Genomic DNA, 21,121 nt, shown 5'->3' with positions numbered 1-21,121 from the left:
CAGCCCAACCCCGCACCAACTACAGAGCAGCCTGCCCCCCGATGGACCCACAGCCTGGCCGAGCTGTGCTCACTCAGCCGCCACCCCAAGTACAAGCCATACCTTGCACATCACCGGCTTCTGCCCCTACGGTACCCGCTGCCACTTCATGCACAACCCCGAGGAGGAGCGAGGGCACCGTCCTCACTTGCACCAGAGTGCCAGCCTGGGCTCAGCCCCCTCTGGACCGGCGCTAGACTGGGCAATGCTGCTGGCGGCCTTCAGCCCCAACCTGGAGTTGGAGCTGGCCCGGACTCTGGGCTTGGGGCTGGGCAATGGAGGGGGAGGAGGTTGCTGCTGCCGCCAGCACCATCATCACCAACAGCACCAGCAGCTCCAGCGAGCGCCCGGCCTGCCCATGGCCGCAGGAGCCCATCCGCGGACTCTCTCTCTGACCAGGATGACTCCAGCAGCAGCTTCGAGTCGCCCATCTTCATGAAGGGCCGACGACTGCCCATCTTCAGCAGGATCTCGGTGTCGGACTGAGGGGTGGAGGGGTGGAGGGTGGAGGTGGAGAGCTGCCAGGGCCAACCCGGCGGGACAGCCAGCCCAGGTCATCCCCGGACACCATGGCCAGGGACGGGACACCGGGGAGGGGACCGGAACGGCCCAACAGCAACTCAACAGCACCCGCAGCGACAGAGAGACGACCCTGACCCGACCCCAACTACGGACGAAACGCGCACAATGCAGCACCTCTGTTGCCAAGACTGTTTTATAACCGGTGACCTATGACCTGGCATGCACCCTTGCAATACAGAACTCGCTTACTTGGCATCATAGTCAGCACAGGCATGGTGGGCTGAAGTGCCTGTCCCTGTGTTACGCTGTCCTGTATTCTGTTTAACATCAACAAATGCTTTTTCTCCATGCTATCACACAAATATCTCATAAGTCTGATCCTGGATCGCTTGCCGATTATCATTTGCCTCCTGAGCTTTGAAACTGCGTCGGAAAGCTCAGTTACACATTTTCACAATTTCACTGAAGCTACTGGCATTTGAAGTCACGCAAACTCGTCTCAATTCTTGTAGTCAAAAAATATTTTTGTTCAAAATAGACTTTATTCAGAGTAAAAAATATATACAATACAGGAACTGTGCAAAAATTCTTCCGACATTCTCAAAGGCTATAGTCAATGCATATTCAATGCATCATAACGTAGTCTTTACACAATTTTGCCCCACACCCTTGCCACTCATGTGGCCCCACTTGGGTGAATTCCCTTCTCTCGTTTGAGGGGTGTCTCCATCACACCCTGTCCCAATGACCAGGAGCGGACGAATCCTTGACTATGATCATCCCCCACAGGGCGTTGGCTGCATCAAGCTTCAGTGCGTTCCGCAGTGCGTACTCCTGTCGTCTGGAGCGGGCCAGTTGGCAACATTCCCCGAAAGTGGGAGGTCATCAAAGTTTGAGCAGACCAATGAGCACCTTTCACCAAGTTGATGACCTTCCAACAGCACTCGACATCCGTCTCTGAATGTGTCCCTGGGAACTCTGTTACGGAGCTGTTTCAGAATAAACCGTGTCCGAACCCCTTCAAACTTCCCCAGACTCTCTTTACAAATCCACACTCTGCGAAGAGGTGGGCAACCATCTCCTCTCCATCGCAGCCGTCCCAAGGGCAGCGTGCGCTGGTAGTGAGGTTCCGATGGTGCAGGAAGGATCTGACTGGGAGGGCTACCCTTCCTGCCAGTCAAGCCAGGTCTTGGTGCTTGTTAGTGAGTTCTGGCGATGAGGCATTTTGCCAGACAAGCTGGACAGTCTGCTCTGGGAACCACCCTACAGGAACCATGGAGTCATTTCCCTGCAGTGCCTGCAGAACGTTCCCTGCTGACCGCTGCCTGATAGACTTGTGGTCAAAGGTGTTGGTCCGGATGAACCTTTCCACGTACGATAGATGGTGCAACAATGGCCAGCTGACTGGCACATTGTGTGGTAGCTGCATCAGGCTCATCCTTCACAACACCAGGGACAGGTAGAACCTCCGCAGGTAGTGACACTTTGTGCCCAAGTGCCTTGGTTCTATGTGCCGCATGATCACACACGAAGGTGGCCATCAGGGTGAGGACGACAATGGGCACACTTTTGCCACCATTTTCTGTTGACTTGTGCATTGTGGCCCATCGGACCAGCTCCATCTTTAACCCCCAGATGAACTGGAAGTCGGCCCTGGTGATCGCTGTGGCATAGTAGCGGGTTCAGGTCATACTAGCGCCAAGTGCAGCAGCCCCGTGTGCACCTCACACCTGATGACCAAATTCTTGTAGTCAGTCCCAGGCAAAATGTTGATCGAGTTTGGAAAGCTAAATGGAACTCGCAAGGGGGTGAGTTCCATTTGATACATTCTCTTGTAGCAAAGCATTGCAGCTGAGAGTGAAGAAGGGCAGTGATCTAGATGAGATTTATGTGAAGGCTTTCTACACGTGATGTCCTCATACTGCTCTACAAGCACCTTCATACCTGTGGGCCGTGAATTTCCCTAATTGTTAAAGTTCTGACAGGCCATTATCCTTTTGATCTTTTTGCTGAACTGCTGTACAACAGATTTCCATGATGTGATTTCTGTGTGTTATGTCCCTGAAGTGAGTTGGGAAGGTCCAGCATACAACTTTACTAGAATTTACCTTTGCTTAATTTTCCCAATCACATCGCAGAGTGAATAGTCTGTTTTCAAACTGTTGTATATTAAACACTGAGAAAAGTCTCATGGTGTGAAAAAGTGGGCCAGGGTGTCAGTATCACCAAGTAAGCACCTCCATGACAAGTCAGAGTGCATCTTTAATTTGTTTCGAGTGTGCTGTGTTAACATAACAAGTTGGGATCCATGATTAGAAGGTAGCATTCTCATTAAAAATAGAAAATATGGCAGAATGAAGTTAAAGATAAGATATTTTATTTTCTCATAATTTAAAGTGATTGCTATCATTATATATAACAACAAATAATTAATCATAAATTACACAAAGGTAAATAATGCTATAAAATAATAAATACACATTAAATTAAATATTTTTAAATATTCATAAATAGCAAAAATTAATCAGTACATTCCTACACAATGCTGTTGAATGTGACTCAAGTTCTTTTGAGTAGATCATTTAGAGTAAGTGCTCTAACATGGTAACACCTCTTTTTCGTTCATTTAAGCAGTAAAAGGAAAATGGCATCAAACATCTTTGTGCAAAAGTGTTGAACCATTTTTTTGAAACAACCATAGTTTGTTCATATGTACTAATAATTTCACTTTGCTCTTTCCTTGCTATTGCTGTAAATTAGTGGCATCAAAATGAAAAGGTTTAACTCACTGCAGTTTGCCAAGTGAACACGTTGCTTGTAATTATGGGGAATTGTTGAAACATAATAATGACATTCAGTCTGGGAAAATATTGTGAGCCCTTGTTATTGCCAACACTTATGTTGCATTGCCTCATTACATAAAGCAATTGAGAGCACTTTGACTGACTATACCATGTTGCTCCCGGGCTTTCTTTAAACATGCAAAATTCGATAGCAAAATGTATTCACAAACAATGTCTTACAACATGTTGCAAATTAAAATAATGACAAGCAGGATCCATAGTTATGTAAGAGCTGCAGTATCTATCCTATAACCCCGCTCACCAGTTCAACCCACACTACCAAGCCCACACAATACAAATATTCAAATGTCTAGAGGGAGGGGAGTTGGAGACAGGTAGGATTCAGGTGGTTCGGCAGGCTGGTGAAACATGAGAACCATGAGCCCCAACAATTACACCACAGAATGCAGATAAATCACATGCAAGAAATTAACTACTTGATTCTTTTTCAAGAGCTTTGAGCACCGTTTCTGGATTGAATGTTGATCAGCCTGGTAAAACCGCAGCAGGCAAAGGCACCGTGTGGTTATCAGGTTGATAATGGGCTGGGTTTGTCTGTTTACTCATTTCTATAAAAAAAAAGAATATGTTACAAGGCTGCCAACATTTGGTGAGAGTTGAGAATGAGAAATTTCGAGGGAGCATAGCGACCGAGGTCCCCCCTCCCACAGTAGGGAGCTTTCACATTTTTCAGCTTGAAATTGTGCAATCTGGTGTATACTGAAGCAAGTCTTTTAACTTACACTTGAATGCAACATTTATGCTTCAAATTGGATTAGGTATGAATAAGGTTAGGCTAAAGTACATTCCACAATAGAGCAGGCTCTGATCAACAGGTGCGGCACATGAATGACTATATTCATGTATGGAAATCAGATTATATTCATGCTGTTATGCACATATATATAGAGAAAAACACAGAGAAACAAGGCAAGAGTTGGACTTCATCACTGTTCTGCACGAATAAATCAATCAACCTTACCCTATGACTATAGAAACAAGACAAAAATAATGCCACATATTCAATCAGATATGGTTAAATGAAATTAAGATACATATGTAATAAATATATATGGAAATGGGCCCTTCAGCCCACCAAGTCCACACCGACCAGCAATCTATCATACACCAGTTCCATCCATCACGCCAGGAACAATTTACAGAAGCCAATTAACCTACAAACCAGCACTTCTTTTGGATATGGGAGAAACCGGAATATTCGGAAAAAACCCATGTGGAGTAAGGCAGCAACTCTACCGCTGCGCCACCGTGCCACCCCATTAAATTATTTTTTCTGTAATATATTTATTATGGTGTCACGTCAATGAAGATGAACACATGATTCTGATTTCTGCCCTTAGTTGGATAACACACATCTCCAGTCATTGTGTTTTATGGCTGGTTTTCAACCTCTTCAGTCTGACGTTCTTGACCCGAAACATCACCCATTCTTTCTCTCCAGAGATGCTGCCTGCCCTGCTGAGTTTTTCTAGTTTTTAGTTTCTATCTTCAGTTTAAACCAGCATCTCCTATTTCTTCCCACACTATTTGTTAAGCAAAACAGGTCCTTTTCTCGTAATATTATTCACCTCAACTAAGTTTTTTATTCACCTCCGTTGCCGCAGAGAATACAATCCCAGTTATCAAATCTTTCTTCAAAATGAAAAAAAAATTACAGCCCTGCCAACATCTTCATAAATCGCCCCTGGATCCTCTCCAGAGCAATTACACCCTTTCTACAATGTGTCATAGTCTTACAGCATGGAAACAGGCCCTTCATCCCAACTTGTTCATGCAGATCAAGATGCCCCATCTAAACTAGTACCATTTATCCTCATTTGGCCTATATCCCTTTAAACCTTGTGTGTGCTAGTGTGTGTGTGAGAGTGTGTGTCAGTGAAGCAGCGACAACATCCGGAGTGTGCGGAGACTTGGCGATACACGGGGATCATTTCCCTCCCCCCCTCCCGGGAATACGGGCTGGCCCAGGTGCTCCTTGTCCAGCTGGGGTCCAGGGGAAGTGAGGGTCAGTGAAACATAGAAACATAGAAACATAGAAACATAGAAAATAGGTGCAGGAGTAGGCCATTCGGCCCATCGAGCCTGCACCGCCATTCAATATGATCATGGCTGATCATCCATCTCAGTATCCTGTACCTGCCTTCTCTCCATACCCCCTGATCCCTTTAGCCACAAGGGCCACATCTAACCCCCTCTTAAATATAGCCAATGAACTGGCCTCAACTACCTTCTGTGGCAGAGAATTCCAGAGATTCACCACTGTGTGAAAAAAGTTTTTCTCATCTCGTTCCTAAAAGACCTCCCCCTTATCCTTAAACTGTGACCCCTTGTTCTGGACTTCCCCAACATCAGGAACAATCTTCCTGCATCTAGCCTGTCCAACCCCTTAAGAATTTAGTACATTTCTATAAGATCCCCCCTCAATCTTCTAAATTCTAGCGAGTACAAGCCAAGTCTATCCAGTCTTTCTTCATATGAAAGTCCTGACATCCCAGAAATCAGTCTGGTGAACCTTCTCTGCACTCCCTCTATGGCAAGAATGTCTTTCCTCAGATTAGGAGGCCAAAACTGTACGCAATACTCCAGGTGTGGTCTCACCAAGACCCTGTACAACTGCAGTAGAACCTCCCTGCTCCTATACTCAAAACCTCTTGCTATGAATGCTAACATATCATTCGTTTTCTTCACTGCCTGCTGCGCCCACTTTCAATGACTGGTGTACCATGACACCCAGGATTCATTGCATCTCCCCTTTTCCTAATCGGCCACCATTCAGATAATAGTCTACTTTCCTGTTTTTGCCACCAAAGTGGGTAACCTCAAATGTATCCACATTATGCTGCATCTGCCATGCATTAGCCCACTGACCCAACCTATCCAAGTCACCTTGCAGCCTCATACCATCCTCCTCACTGCCCCCCAGTTTCGTGACATCCGCAAACTTGGTAATGTTGCATTCAATTCCCTCGTCCAGATCATTAATATATATTGTGAATAGCTGGGGTCCCAGCACTGAGCCTTGCGGTACCCCACTAGTCACTGCCTGCCATTCTGAAAAGGACCCGTTTACTCCTACTCTTTGCTTCCTGTCTGCCAGCCAGTTCTCTATCCACATCAATACTGAACCCCCAATACCGTGTGCTTTAAGTCTGCATACTAATCTCTTATGTGGGACCTTGTCGAAAGCTTTCTGAAAGTCCAGATAAAGCACATCCACTGGTTCTTCCTTATCCACTTTACTAGTTACGTCCTCGAAAAATTCTATAAGATTTGTCAGACATGATTTACCTTTCATAAATCCATGCTGACTTTGTCCAATGATTTCACGACTTTCCAAATGTGCTGCTATCCCATCTTTAATAACTGACTCTAGCCGTTTCCCCACTACAGATGTTAGACTAACTGGTCTGTAATTCCCCATTTTCTCTCTCCCTCCCTTTTTAAAAAGTGGGGTTACATTAGTTACCCTCCAATCCTCAGGAACTACTCCAGAATCTAAAGAGTTTTGAAAAATTATCACTAATGCATCCACTATTTCTCGGGCTACTTCCTTAAGTACTCTGGGATGCAGTCTATCTGGCCCTGTGGATTTATCGTCCTTTAATCCATTCAATTTACCTAACACCACTTCCCGGCTAATCTGGATTTCACTCAGTTCCTCCATCTCATTTGACCCGCGGTCCCCTGCTATTTCCGGCAGATTATTTATGTCTTCCTTAGTGAAGACAGAACCAAAGTAGTTATTCAATTGGTCTGCCATGTCCTTGTTCCCCATGACCAATTCACCTGTTTCTGACTGCAAGGGACCTACATTTGTTTTAACTAATCTTTTTCTCTTCACATATCTATAAAAACTTTTGCAGTCAGTTTATATGTTCCCTGCCAGTTTTCTTTCATAATCTATTTTCCCTTTCCTAATTAAGCCCTTTGTCCTCCTCTGCTGGACTCTGAATTTGTCCCAGTCCTCCGGTAGGCTGCTTTTTCTGGCTAGTTTGTATGCTTCATCTTTTGTTTTGATACTATCCCTGATTTCCCTTGTTATCCACGGATGCACTACCTTCCCTGATTTATTATTTTGCCAAACTGGGATGAACAATTGTTGTAGTTCATCCATGTAGTCTTTAAATGCCTTCCATTGCATATCCACCATCAACCCTTTAAGAATCGATTGCCAGTCTATCTTGGCCAATTTACGTCTCATACCCTCAAAGTTATCTTTCTTTAAGTTCAGAACCCTTGTTTCTGAATTAACAATGTCATTCTACATCCTGATGAAGAACTCAACCATATTATGGTCACTCTTGCCCAAGGGGCCACGCACAACAAGACTGCTAACTAACCCTTCCTCATTACTCAATACCCAGTCTAGAATATCCTGTTCTCTCATTGGTGCCTCTAAATGTTGGCTTTGAAAACTATCCCGCATACATTCCAAGAAATCCTCTTCCTCAGCACCCCTGCCAATTTGATTCACCCAATGTATATATAGATTGAAGTCACCCATTATAACTGTTTTACCTTTGTTGCACGCATTTCTAATTTCCTGTTTGATGCCATCCCCAACTCCGCTACTACTGTTAGGTGGCCTGTACACAACTCCCACTAGTGTTTTCTGCCCCTTAGTGTTTCGCAGCTCTACCTATATCGATTCCACATCCTCCAAGTTAATGTCCTTCCTTTCTATTGCGTTAATCTCCTCTCTAACCAGCAATGCTACCCCACCTCCTTTTCCTTTCTTGGGTTGGGCATCGGAGCGGAGCCTTAGCCCGAGATTCATCCCCATGGCTCCGGAGGCAGCACCAATGCCCCCACTCACCCAGTCCGCTCCTGGCTCCGGGCCGGGGTTAAAACTCCATGGGGTGTGGACAGAGCGGCCAATGGACATAGAGCCGCCGGAGATGAGAGTGGGAGGTGTGTGCCGTGCCTCGGGGTGGAAGGGGGAGGGGGGTTGGTGCTGGGACCACCGCCGTGTCTCACCTATCGCACCATTTGCACGGGAGAAACTAAACAACTTTTTTTCCCCGCAAATCATCCCGTGGGCCGGTAGTTTGACAGCCCTGCTTTAAACCAATGCCCTCTAGTTCTTGAATCACATACCCCGGGAAAAAGACTATGCATTCACCTTATATTCCCCTCATGGTTTTTACTCACCTCTAAAACAAATTTTGCTTTATTTTGAATTTCCAGCACCTGCAGATTTTTGAGCGTGAGAAGTTTGTGATCAGCGTGAGAGTGTGAGAATTTTGTGAAATGTGTGAGTCTCACGCTAAATGCATGAGAGTTGGCAGCCCTGCTAATAATGCAAACATTTTATGCAAGTTCCAATTGTTTGGACAAAAATCACTTATTACTGCGGTACTTTAAGACCATTTCAGAAATTATGGCAGTCAACTGACAATCAACTAACAAATTAAAGCAAACTAAAAAAAAATAACATGTTCCCTTTCCTGACTCTACCTCATAAGTACTTTAACGCTGTTAACAGAGCAAAGGGATATTAATCTAAAGAATCAAAATGGGGAAAGTGGGAGCAATTTTGCTTAAATGGTAATTATTAAGCCCATTCAGATCTGCATAGTCAGAGTTATACCATATTTAAATGGCTGGCCCAATTTGTCCATAATGATCAAGTTGGCATTCTGCATGCCCAGGGACTTGCTGCAGTTCCCAGATCAGCTCGCATCCCAGGAACTGGCTGCAGTTCCCAGGTCGGCTCGCCTGCCCTGACCCCGCGAAAACGAATTGAAAAAAAATACCGCGGTTTTTCGGGTTACGGGTCGGATTTGGCCCGTGTACCGTAGGTTGCCGAACCCTGTCCTATATTTTTGGCCTCATTTGGGTGCCCCCCCCCCCCCCCCCATGTTTTACAACTGACTCACCTGGTTAGTTCCATCTCCGGTTGCTTCACTTTGTAGGCGGCTGCACATCCAACCAAGAAAGAAGAGAAGAGAAGAAATGCAACGTTACTCACAGCCGTCAACCGACACCCTTCTCCAGACCGTACAGATCGGTGTGACGTGGCGTAAAGAGACAAACTGTGCAGGGACTGAGGACAGCGTGAGAATTCTGTCATCAGCATGAGAATCACGCTCAAAGAGTGAGAGTTGGCAGAGTTCACAAAGCAAGACACACACACACACACACACACACACAGACAGACAGCCACACACACAGGGAGACAGACACACACACACATGGAGTCACACACAGGAAGGCACACACACACACACAGGGACACAGACACACACACACACACACACAGGGAGACAGACAGCCACACACAGAGGGAGACAGACAAACACACACACACAGGGAGACACACAGGGAGACACACACACAGGGAGACACACACACAGGAAGGCACTCACACACACACATGGAGCCACACACAGGAAGGCACACACACACACAATTTTCCTTCCCCCTCCCTCCTTCCCTCCTCCCCTTCCCTCTTTCCTCCCTCTTCCTTCCCCTCTCCCTCCCTCTTTCCTCCCCTTCCTCCCTCCTCCCCCCCCCACCCCTCCCTCCTTCCTCCCCTCCTCCTTCCTCCCCCTATGCTCCCTCTCTCCTCCCTCTCTTTCCTCCTCTTTCCTCCCCATTCCTCTCTTTCCTCCCCCTCCCTCTTTCTCTCTCTCTTTCTCCTCCCTCTCTCTCCCCCGAACGCCCAATTGAGAGTCTGGCGGGCACGGTGCAGCGTGGATTGGCGGTGCTGGCGCTGCCGTGTGAGCTGAAGGGCAGGAAGGAGCTATAGGATCTTTATGAGGGAGGGAGGGAGCGAGGCTGCAGCGGTGGCTGGCAGTGCAGCACTCGCAGCCGGAGCACAGAGGCACTGACCGCCGCTGCCAGGGAGCTACCCCGTTCCATCTCCGGCTGCTTCATGTTGTCGGCGGCTGCACCAAAGATCCTATAGCAACAGCTCGCTATAGGATCTTTGGGCTGCACATCCGAACAAGAGAGAAGAGACTCGACGTCACTCACAGCCGTCAACCGACGCACTTCACCAGACCACAGAGATCGCTATCATGTGGCGCAAAGAGACAGACGGTGCAGCAAAGGTCGTATAGCTCCGCTATAGGATCTTTGCTGTGCAGGGACTGAAAACAGCGTGAGAATTCTGTCATCAGCGTGAGGGCGTGAGAATTGGCTGAAATGCATGATTCTCACGCTCAAAGCTTTGAGAGTGAGAGTCGGCAGCCCTGAGTTGGTAACACCGAAATACCGATTTTATGTTTAAGGATGGTTAAAATATAGACATCACATGCATTGTTTTTCTTGTAAAAAATAATTAACTATTTTTTACCGTTGTTCAATCCGGTTCAGCATTCTCTTCATCCATCTTGTCTCTGGATTCAAACAGGTTTGCCTTCCATCTAAAACTGTAGCACTGAAATAATTAAAATATGTTAATTTTTACTCACAGTTGATCAGATTGATAAATATGCAGTAAATGTAATTGAATCTATTTTCTTTTTATCCCCAAGAGCAGTGAAACCACTGGGGCGCCGTACAGCTTTGGCAGTCTCGCCAACAGCTTTTACTTTTTTTTGTTATTTTTAGTGTGTTTTGAAAGTTTGCTTTAATGTTCTCTGGTTTGTTTCATGTGTGGGGAGTGGGAGGGGGTGTGGTGGAACTTTTTTTTCAGTCTCTTAACCTGCCGGACATGCAATTACTTTCTGGGTCGTGCCTCCGGTCGCTCTGCAGCCTAACATTTTGGAGCTGGAGGCCTCACTCGTGGTGACTTGGTCCCACCACGGAGCATGGACGTCGGGGCTGATCCCTTGCCTGGGATTGATGCTCAAACCGCAGCCTGCAGACTTTACCATCGAGAGCCCGCAGTCTCGGGAGAGACCATGGATGTCGGGAGCTCCAGCGACCCAAAAGGTTCGACAAGCCCCGACCCGGAGTCCGATCGCTCGGTGCGGGGGAGCTGAGATCCCTCCGATGCAGGAGCTTGATCGCCGTGACGCGTAGGGTCCGAACACCGCGGCTACGTGAGTCAAGATTGTCCCGTCAACCGAATGCTTGAGGACCCCGACCGCAGGAGGACAAAGAAGGGAAGAGATTTAATTTTCTTATCGCCTTCTATCACAGTGAGGAATGTGGAGGAGTCACCGTGGTGGATGTTTATGTTAAAATGTATTTTGTGTGTTCTGTTGCTTTTTATTTGTATGACTGACTTGGCAAATTAAATTCCTCAATGTTGCAAAACATATTTGGCTAATAAAGTATTATTGTATTGTATAGTATTGAAATATTCCACCACTACATTAAATCTTACTGCATGCAGGGCATTTGCTGAAAGTGTCCATTAATGTTTAAACTGAGAATCAAATTATCATTCTAGCACTCAAGAAATGTTATTTCTGATAAAGTTACTCACATGATTTCAGTGTTCTCGCAATGTGGCCCAGAAGGGATGACTTCTAACATCTTCATGTACTTTGGGTGGATAAAGACAGATGATGTATTGATGCAACGGCAGCGCAGATTATGTGCCAGTCTTCCAATGGAATCAGCTGAACAAACACAAATTTGAAATGTTAAGATTCGGTTTCTATTTCACAAAAGCAATTTTGTTTGTTGGTGTCTTTACCGCATCACACATTGAAATATTCTAGTCCATGTTTTTGACTAGCTGATAATGTATAATATGCTCAACAGATTAGGTGAAAGCTTGACCACAATCTTCCTGAATGACACAGTATGTTTAAGAGGACATGTACTTATTTTCTTTATTTGTGGCAGTAGCAACATAGAAAGAGATGCAACTCTTGTACCTGCTGGAGCAGCAGTCACAAGGTGCCCCACTCAGTAGTTATAACGTTGCATGACCTTAAGCTGCAGTATAAATGCCGCTGATACTACACAGTTCTAAGGTTTTTTTATGGCAGATTTTTTTCACCAATGGAACGACACACTAAGCACAGCTATTTCCAATTCTCCAGAACTGAAACAACCAGTAGCAAGGAACATTACTTGCAAAAATGTACGGATAGAATTGTCAAAACTGTAAGAGAAAATGCTTGCAAGGAGCGTGTTGCTCTTGAGCATAGTTACGCCAGTCTTATCTGATCAAAAAATGTAGAATATAATAACTAAAATTAAAATTAGTGTATTATCAGCTGCCATTGGTTTTCCAGGAAATTAGTTGTAGAATATTTCTATATCTTTACACCAAGAAATTTGTATCAGAACATTAATTTCTTTGTTCTGATTTGCCTAAGAATACATTTCATAAAATGAGATATGAATCATATTTTTTATTATTAATTTAGAGATACTGTCGGGGAACAGGCCCTTCAACCCACCAATTCCCTGCTGAGCATTGATTACCTGTTCACACTAGTTCTATGTTATCCCACCTTCTCATCCACTCTCTACATACAATTTTTACAAAGACCAATTCACCTACAATTCTGTACATCTTTGGCATGTGGACGGAAACTGAAGCACCCTGAGGAAACCCATGCGTTCACAGGGAGAACATGGAAATTCCACACAGGCGGCACCTGTGGTCAGGATTAAACCCAAGTCTCTGGTGTTGCGAGACAGCAGCTCTACCATCATATTACATCAAAACGATTTCTCCGACAGGCTGTATTTCTCAGTTAGTTAATAAATTGATCATAATACTAGATGAGCACAATAATTCTCTTACCATCTGTCAAAAGACCAGAGAGCACCAGCACGGCCACGATGGTGAAGGTGTATCTGCAGCTCATCTTTCCTTCTTTAGCTCTTAATTATTTCAGTTCAGACAAGATTCTGCTTCTTCACTACCAAGTCACTGGTTTTATAGGCTGGATATGAACTAGTTTAGTAATCTAGCAATTTCCATGTTGGCATCTGCCCAAAAGGGATTGTACAAAGTAAATTGAAGACTTCCAATTGGCTTCAAAACAATGTTGACCAAGCAGTAGATTACATGTTCTCCCGGAGATTCTCTGTTTATTCTCCGGGATAATATGTAATCTACAGCTCTGGTCAACATTGTTCTTCTAACCAATATTACAAACATTGTTATTCAGATTCATCTACCTGAGCATATGACATCCTGCAGGATCTCTATTATTTGACACTCTTGTTCAGCCACCAAGAGCAACAAAGATTTATATTCCAACCTGCCCTTGATATTAAAGCAGCACTTGAAAGAGCTTGCCAAAAGCACTGGCAAAACTAAAATTAATGGGCATCAAGAGGAAATACTCCTGAAGGACAAATTTTGGAAACAACTGGGAATGAAGCAGATAAGGAATGGCTTGTTATGGACCTTGAGCTTTTACGATCTTAGCAGCTATGGTTGAAACCAACTTCATGAGGTTATCTAAATTGAAAGAGTCAGGAGTGTATTTATTGTCATACAGTGCATTCAGAAAGTATTCAGGCCCCTTCACTTTTTCCACATTTTGTTATGTTACAGCCTTATTCTAAAATTGATTTAAATTATTTTTTTTATCATCAATCTACACACAACACCCCATAATAAAAAAGCGAAAACAGGTGTTTAGCAATTTCGGCAAAGTATTTAAAAAGAAAAAACTGAAATATCCCATTTACATAAGTATTCAGATCCTTTACTCAATACTTTGTTGAGGCACCTTTGGCAGCGATTACATCCTAGAGCTTGGCAAATCTGTATGGGTAATTTCTCCCATTTTCTCTGCAGATCCTCTCAAGCTCTGTCAGGTTGGATGGGGAGCGTTGATGCACTGCTATTTTCAGGTCCCTCCAGAGATTTTCGATCGCGTTCAAGTCCGGGCTCTGGCTGGGTCACTCAAGGACATTCACAGACTTGTCACAAAGCCACTCCTGCAATGTCTTGGCTGCGTGCTTAGGGCCATTGTCCTGTTGGAAGGTGAACCTCTGCCCCAGTCTGAGGTGCAGAACGCTCTGGAGCAGGTTTTCATCAAGGATCTCTCTGTACTTTGCTCCGTTCATCTTTCCCTTAATCCTGACTAATCCTAGTACCTGCCGCTGAAAAACATCCCCACAGCATGATGCTGCCACCACCATGCTTCACCATATTGGCTAGGTGATGAGCCGTGCCTGGTTTCCTCCACATGTGATGCTTGGCATTCAAGCCAAAGAGTTCAATCTTGGTTTCATAAGACCAGAGAATCCTTTAAGTGCCTTTTGGGAACTCCAAGCGGGCTGTCATGTGCCTTTTACTGAGGAGTCCCTTCCGTCCGGCCACTTTACCATAAAGGCCCGATTGGAGAAGTGCTGCAGATATAGTTGTCCTTCTGGAAGGTTCTCCCATCTTCATAGAAGAACTCTGGAGCTCTGTCAGAGTGACCATCAGGTCCTAGGTCACCTCCCTGCCCAAGGCCCTTCTCCCCCAATTGATCACTTTGGCAAGCCAGCCCGCTCTATGAAGTCCTGGTGGTTCGAAAGTTCTTCCATTTACGAATGACGGAGACCAGTTAGCCTGACATTGGTGGCGGGGAAGATGCTGGAGTCAATTAATTATAAAAGATGAGATAGCCTAACATTTGGATAGCTGTACCAGGTTCGGTCCGAGTCAGCATGAATTTACAAAGGGGAAATCATGCTTGACTAATCTTCTGGAATATTTTTAAGATGTAACTAGGAAAATGGACAAGGGGGAGCCAGTGAATGTAGTGTGCCTGGACATTCAGAAAGCATTTGATAAGGTCCCACGTAGGAGATTAGTGGGCAAACTTAGGGCACATGGTATTGTGGGTAGAGTGCTGACATGGATAGAGAAGTGGTTGGCAGACAGGAAACAAAGAGTAGGGATTAACGGGTCCCTTTCAGAATGGCAGGCAGTGACTAGTGGGGTACCGCAAGGCTCGGTGCTGGGACCGCAGCTATTTACAATATACATTAATGATTTGGATGAAGGGATTCAAAGTAACATTAGCAAATTTGCAGATGACACAAAGCTGGGTGGCAGTGTGAACTGTGAGGAGAATGCTATGAGAATGTAGGGTGATGGACAGGTTGGGGGAGTGGGCAGATGCATGGCAGATGCAGTTTAATGCGGATAAATGTGAGGTTATCCACTTTGGTAGCTAAAGCAGGAATGCAGATTACTATCTAAATGGCGTCAAGTTGGGAAATGGGGAAGTACAGCGGGATCTGGGGGTCCTTGTACATCAGTCTATGAAAGTAAACATGCAGGTACAGCAGGCAGTGAAGAAAGTGAATGGCAATTTGGCCTTTATAACAAGAGAAATCAAATATAGGAGCAAAGCAGTCCTTCTGCAGTTGTACAGAGCCCTAGTGAGACCACACCTGGAATATTGTGTACAGTTTTGGTCCCCTAATTTGAGGAAGGACATTCTTGCTATTGAGGGAGTGCAGCACTCCTGCACCTATTGTCTATTGTCTATTGCCTATTGCCACTGTGATCTTTGGGATCTGCAATCTGCAGATATCATTCCCAATATCTGTATTTTCACACAATCCTGTCTCGGAGGTCTACGGACAATCCTCGCATCTTCATGGCTTGGTTTTTGCTCTGACATGCACTGTCAACTGTGGGACCTTATATAGACATGTGTGTGCCTTTCCAATTCATGACCAATCAATTTAATTTACCACTGGTGGACTCCACTCAAGTTGTAGAAACATCTCAAGGACAATCAAAGGAAACAGGATGCACCTAAGCTCAATTTTGAGCGTCATAGCAAAAGGTCTGAATACTTATGTAACAGATGGCACAATGGGCTAAGTGTTCGGCTGGCAACCGGAAGGTAGCTGGTTCGAATCCCGCTTGGAGTGCATACTGTCGTTGTGTCCTTGGGCAAGACACTTCACCCATCTTTGCCTGTGTGTGTGAATGTAATTATGTGAAGCACTTTGGGGTCAATGCAAGTTGACTAAAAATGTGCTATATAAATAAAAGAAAAAAAAGAAAATGTAAATGTGATATTTCATTTATTTATTTTCAATTACTTTGCAAACGTTTCTAAACATCTGTATTACCTTCTTCATTCTGAGGTATTGATGATTAAATAAGTGAATTTAAACCATTTTAAAATAAGGCTGTAACGTAACAAAATGTGGAAAAAGTGAAGGGGTCTGAATACTTTCTGAATGCACTGTATGTCCCAAAAGGGAACAATAGAATTCTTACTTACTGTAGCTCAACAGGTATAGAAACATAGTACTCAGAAGATACCATAGTAAACACCAAAAAGTTCAATAAATTCTAAAAAGCAATATACTTCAATTGTATTTATGAAGAAACTGCAGATGCTGAAAATTGAAGGTACACAAAAATGCTGGAGAAACTCAGCGGGTGCAGCAGCATCTATGGAGTGAAGGAATTAGGCAAGTTTCGGGCCGAAACCCTTCTTCAGACTGATGGGGGGGGCGGGGAGAAGATACTTCAATTGTAGTTTGGAACAGCTGCTGTTTGAACTCCTGACTGTGGAATTCTTGTACAACCAAGATTGTTAGTTCATTATTTTCTTTATGTATACAGGCATAAATGGGATATGACTCCAACTGTCAATAAAATGTTTTAATAAACTAACAGAGCGGTTTGCATGAGGCAGCAGGGGTCTGCACAAGGTGGGAACAGGTCATGGACCGAAAAGTCACATGGACTGAGCCTACTGAACCACAGCGCATCAAGTTCCTGGTCCAGGCAGTGTATGATGTCCTGCCCAGCCCATCGAACCTCTTCATCTGGGGCAAAGCGGAATCTCCGGATTGCCTGCAATGCTCAGGCAAGGGGACGTTGGAACACATCCTGAGCTGCTGCCCAAAGGCTCTGGGGCAGGGCCGGTACACCTGGCACCACGATCAGGTTCTTAAACCCATTGCAAAAGCCATCAGCATGAGAATCAGCAGCTGCAGACGAGCACGCCCCACCACCCAGATGATCACATTCATGAAGGCCGGAGTGCAGCTGCCAAGAACAACGGCAGCCTAGAATCTGCCAGGAATCCTGGCGACTGTGCAGGACTGGCAGCTTTCTGTAGACGTGTTGAAATAGCTGAAGTTCCCACGGCACATTGTCACGACCACCCTGAGGCCAGACATCCTCCTGTCTCAGAGGCGACCAAAATCATCGTCTTCTTTGAACTGACAGTGCCGTGGGAGAACCGTCTGGAGGAGGCCCACAAGAGGAAGATGGCCAAGTATGAAGAGCTGGCCATAGACTGCCATAAGGAGGGCTGGAATGCAAGGTGTATGCCCATCGAGGTTGGCTGGAGAGGTTTTGCAAGACAATTGTTCTACAAAGCCTTGAGTGCACTGGGAATCAATGGAATGGAGAGGAGAAGAGCTTTCAAGAAAACCACAGAGGCAGCGGAGAAGGCCTCGAGATGGCTCTGGATCAGGAGAGGAGGTCCATGGGGAGGAGCGAATGCCACCTGAACACAAGTCGTGGTCTGATCAACCACGGCTGGGTCGCCTAGGCGAGGGTGTCTTATGTTGAAAAGCCTGAAACACCCAATGACCCCAGGTTACATCACTGATGATGTGTTCAGGAGCAGCAAGAGATGTATTTTATCAACAAAAAAATTGATTACAGGAACCTTCCATGAAGCTGCACAATGACACAAATAGGTGGTGGGCTGGATGTGAGGGAGGTAGATTGACAATAGGAATATTTTTCCCTTGGCGGAAGCCTCTAAACAAAGAGGGTAATAGCAGGAGGGTAAATCTGAGAGGTTATTCTGTCACCCAGAGAGTGGTTGTAACGTGGAACACCCTGCCTGAGGAGGTGATGGAGGCAAACACTCTCACAACATTAAAAAGACATCCAGACAAGCCGTAGCATAAAAGGCTTTGAACCAAATGTGGGTAAATTGGACTAGAGGTAAATATAGTAGTTGGCATGGGTATGATCGACCGAATGGCTTATTCCATATCACTTTATCTCCATGTAAACAGCAATTTATTAAAATAGATTGATTTGATGGAATAGTGCATGCACCATTATCATTGGTTAAATCAGCAGGATCTTGTGGGCAAAAAAGGCAAAAGTCAGCAAATCGCAAAAGGTTTCTTGACAAATTGCCACTTTTTATAAATTTTACATGAGACGCTCTGTATTTTAATTTAGAGATAGTTAAATCTAGAGATACGACACAGAAACAGACCTTTTAGCCTACCTAGTCTGTGCCAACCAGCGATCCCTGTACATTAACACTATCCTACATACTAGGGGCAATTTACAATTTACAGGTCAAATTAAGCTACAAACCTGCACATCTTTGGAGTATAGTTGGAAACCGATGTACCCGCGGAAAACCCGCAGTCAGGTGGAAAACATACAAATTCAGTCCAGACAGAAGCCGTAATCAGGATCTAATCTGGGTCTCTGGCTCTGTATGGCAGCAAATCTACAGCTGCACCATTGTGCCGCTATGTTGCATCATGTGCATTGATAATGTGCATTTTTTGTACATTATTGCTCAATATTGTAAATTATTGCTACTTGGCAAGCGTAGTTAATTAAATCTATTGACAAGTGCTTTCTACAATCATTTCAAGATGATACCATTGTTGCTACATCACTAAAAATTCCATTGCACTGTTGCCCTGAGCACCCTGGTGTTACAGTTTGCGATGGACAATAGCACTCTCACCACTAGTCCATAGCAACTCTCACTGTTAGCCATTGACTTTAAACCTGACTCCACATCTTAAATGCATCACTTATGCTAACACACAAAGAAAAATGCACTTTGGACATGCTGTGAAATTGGTCTATGAAAGATGCCAGGAACATTCAGTACAAAGCACAGTCATCCTTTAATGCCAATCAACCTTTAGCCATTAGATTCCACTGCAAAATCAAAACCAGCTCACAGGATCCTATGATTTCCCTGGTGATTTTAGAGTTATGAAAATTCCCCCAAAAATGTTAGACCTACCATCAAGTTAAAAGATGAAACCACTAGAGTGGGCTGGATCTCGAACAACTACAAGGTGGAGTCCAGGAAGAGATAGAGAGCTTACTAGCATGGTGTCAAGTCTACAACCTCTCGCACAATGTCAGGGACTCAAATAGAGAAAGCTAGTAGACAGTGTGTGAGGCAGGAGGCAGAGAAGGAAAGCATTCAGACCCAACATGTAGGGGGGAAAGAAGAAAACAATAATAAACAGAGAATAAGAGGTGGTGGGGTTCTTAAATGGGTGAGCAGAGAAACAGAGGGGTGTAAAATGCGGGCGGAAGCAATAGGTAGCAAGGTGAAAAGTAAAAGTGGCAGGCAGACAAATCCAGGGCAAAAATCAAAAAGGGCCACTTTTCAACATAATTGTATAAGGGGTAAGAGCGTTGTAAAAACAAGCCTGAAGGCTTTGTGTCTCAATGCAAGGAGCATTCGTAATAAGGTGGATGAGTTGAACGTGCAGATAGCTATTAATGATTATGATATAGTCGGGATCACGGAGACATGGCTCCAGGGTGACCAAGGCTGGGAGCTGAACATCCAGGGATATTCAATATTCAGGAGGGATAGAGAGAAAGGAAAAGGTGGTGGAGTAGCGTTGCTGGTTAGAGAGGAGATTAACGCAGTGGAAAGGAAGGACATTAGCTTGGAGGATGTGGAATCGGTATGGGTAGAACTGCGAAACACTAAGGGGCAGAAAACGCTGGTGGGTGTTGTGTACAGGCCACCTAGCAGTAGTAGTGAAGTTGGGGATGGCATCAAACAGGAAATTAGAAATGCGTGCAACAAAGGCAAAACAGTTATAATGGGTGACTTCAATCTACATATAGATTGGGTGAATCAAATTGGCAGGGGTGCTGAGGAAGAGGATTTCTTGGAATGTATGCCGGATAGTTATCTAAACCAACATGCAGAGGAACCAACGAGAGAGCAGGCTATTCTAGACTGGGTATTGAGTAATAAGGAAGGGTTAGTTAGCAGTCTTGTTGTGCGTGCCCCCTTGGGCAAGAGTGACCATAATATGGTTGAGTTCTTCATTAGGATGGAGAGTGGCATTGTTAATTCAGAAACAACGGTTCTGAACTTAAAGAAAGGTAACTTTGAGGGTATGAGACGTGAATTGGCCAAGATTGACTGGCAATTAGTTCTAAAAGGGTTGACGGTGGATATGCAATGGAAGGTATTTAAAGACTGCATGGATGAACTACAAAAATTGTTCATCCCAGTTTGGCAAAATAATAAATCAGGGAAGGTAGTGCATCCGTGGATAACAAGGGAAATCAGGGATGGTATCAAAGCAAAAGATGATGCATACAAATTAGCCAGAAAAAGCAGCATACCAGAGGACTGGGAGAAATTCAGAGACCAGCAGAGGAGGACAAAGGGCTTAATTAGGAAAGGGAAAATAGATTATGAAAGAAAACTGGCAGGGAACATAAAAACTGACTGCAAAAGTTTTTATAGATATGTGAAGAGAAAGAGATTAGTTAAAACAAATGTAGATCCCTTGCAGTCAGAAACAGGTGAGTTGATCATGGGGAACAAGGATATGTCGGACAAATTGAATAATTACTTTGGTTCCGTCTTCACTAAGGAAGACATAAATAATCTGCCGGAAATAGCAGGGGACCGCGGGTCAAAGGAGATAGAGGAACTGAGTGAAATCCAGGTTAGTCGGGAAGTGGTGTTGGGTAAATTGAATGGATTAAAGGCCAATAAATCACCAGGGCCAGATAGGCTGCATCCCAGAGTACTTAAGGAAGTGGCTCCAGAAATAGTGGATGCAGTAGTGATAATTTTTCAAAACTCTTTAGATTCTGG

General features: G+C 44.7%; 1 protein-coding gene across 1 annotated transcript; it reads right to left on the bottom strand.

Moving 5' to 3' along the window:
• Positions 1 to 9,401: 9,401 nt before the first annotated feature.
• Positions 9,402 to 20,911, bottom strand: LOC116971558 (interleukin-8-like; the record flags this gene model as incomplete). The annotated part of the gene is made up of 6 exons (XM_033018791.1): positions 9,402 to 9,471; positions 10,726 to 10,809; positions 11,806 to 11,941; positions 16,377 to 16,386; positions 17,235 to 17,249; positions 20,891 to 20,911. Coding segments are annotated over 6 exons (336 nt in total), but the record flags the coding sequence as incomplete, so codon positions are not given.
• Between the last annotated feature and the right edge of the window lie 210 nt (positions 20,912 to 21,121).

The sequence above is a fragment of the Amblyraja radiata genome, chromosome 3, assembly GCF_010909765.2.
Source record: "Amblyraja radiata isolate CabotCenter1 chromosome 3, sAmbRad1.1.pri, whole genome shotgun sequence".
Lineage (NCBI taxonomy): Eukaryota > Metazoa > Chordata > Chondrichthyes > Rajiformes > Rajidae > Amblyraja > Amblyraja radiata.
The sequence above is the reverse complement of the archived record's forward strand: the minus strand, read 5'-3'. Positions and strand labels throughout refer to the sequence as shown.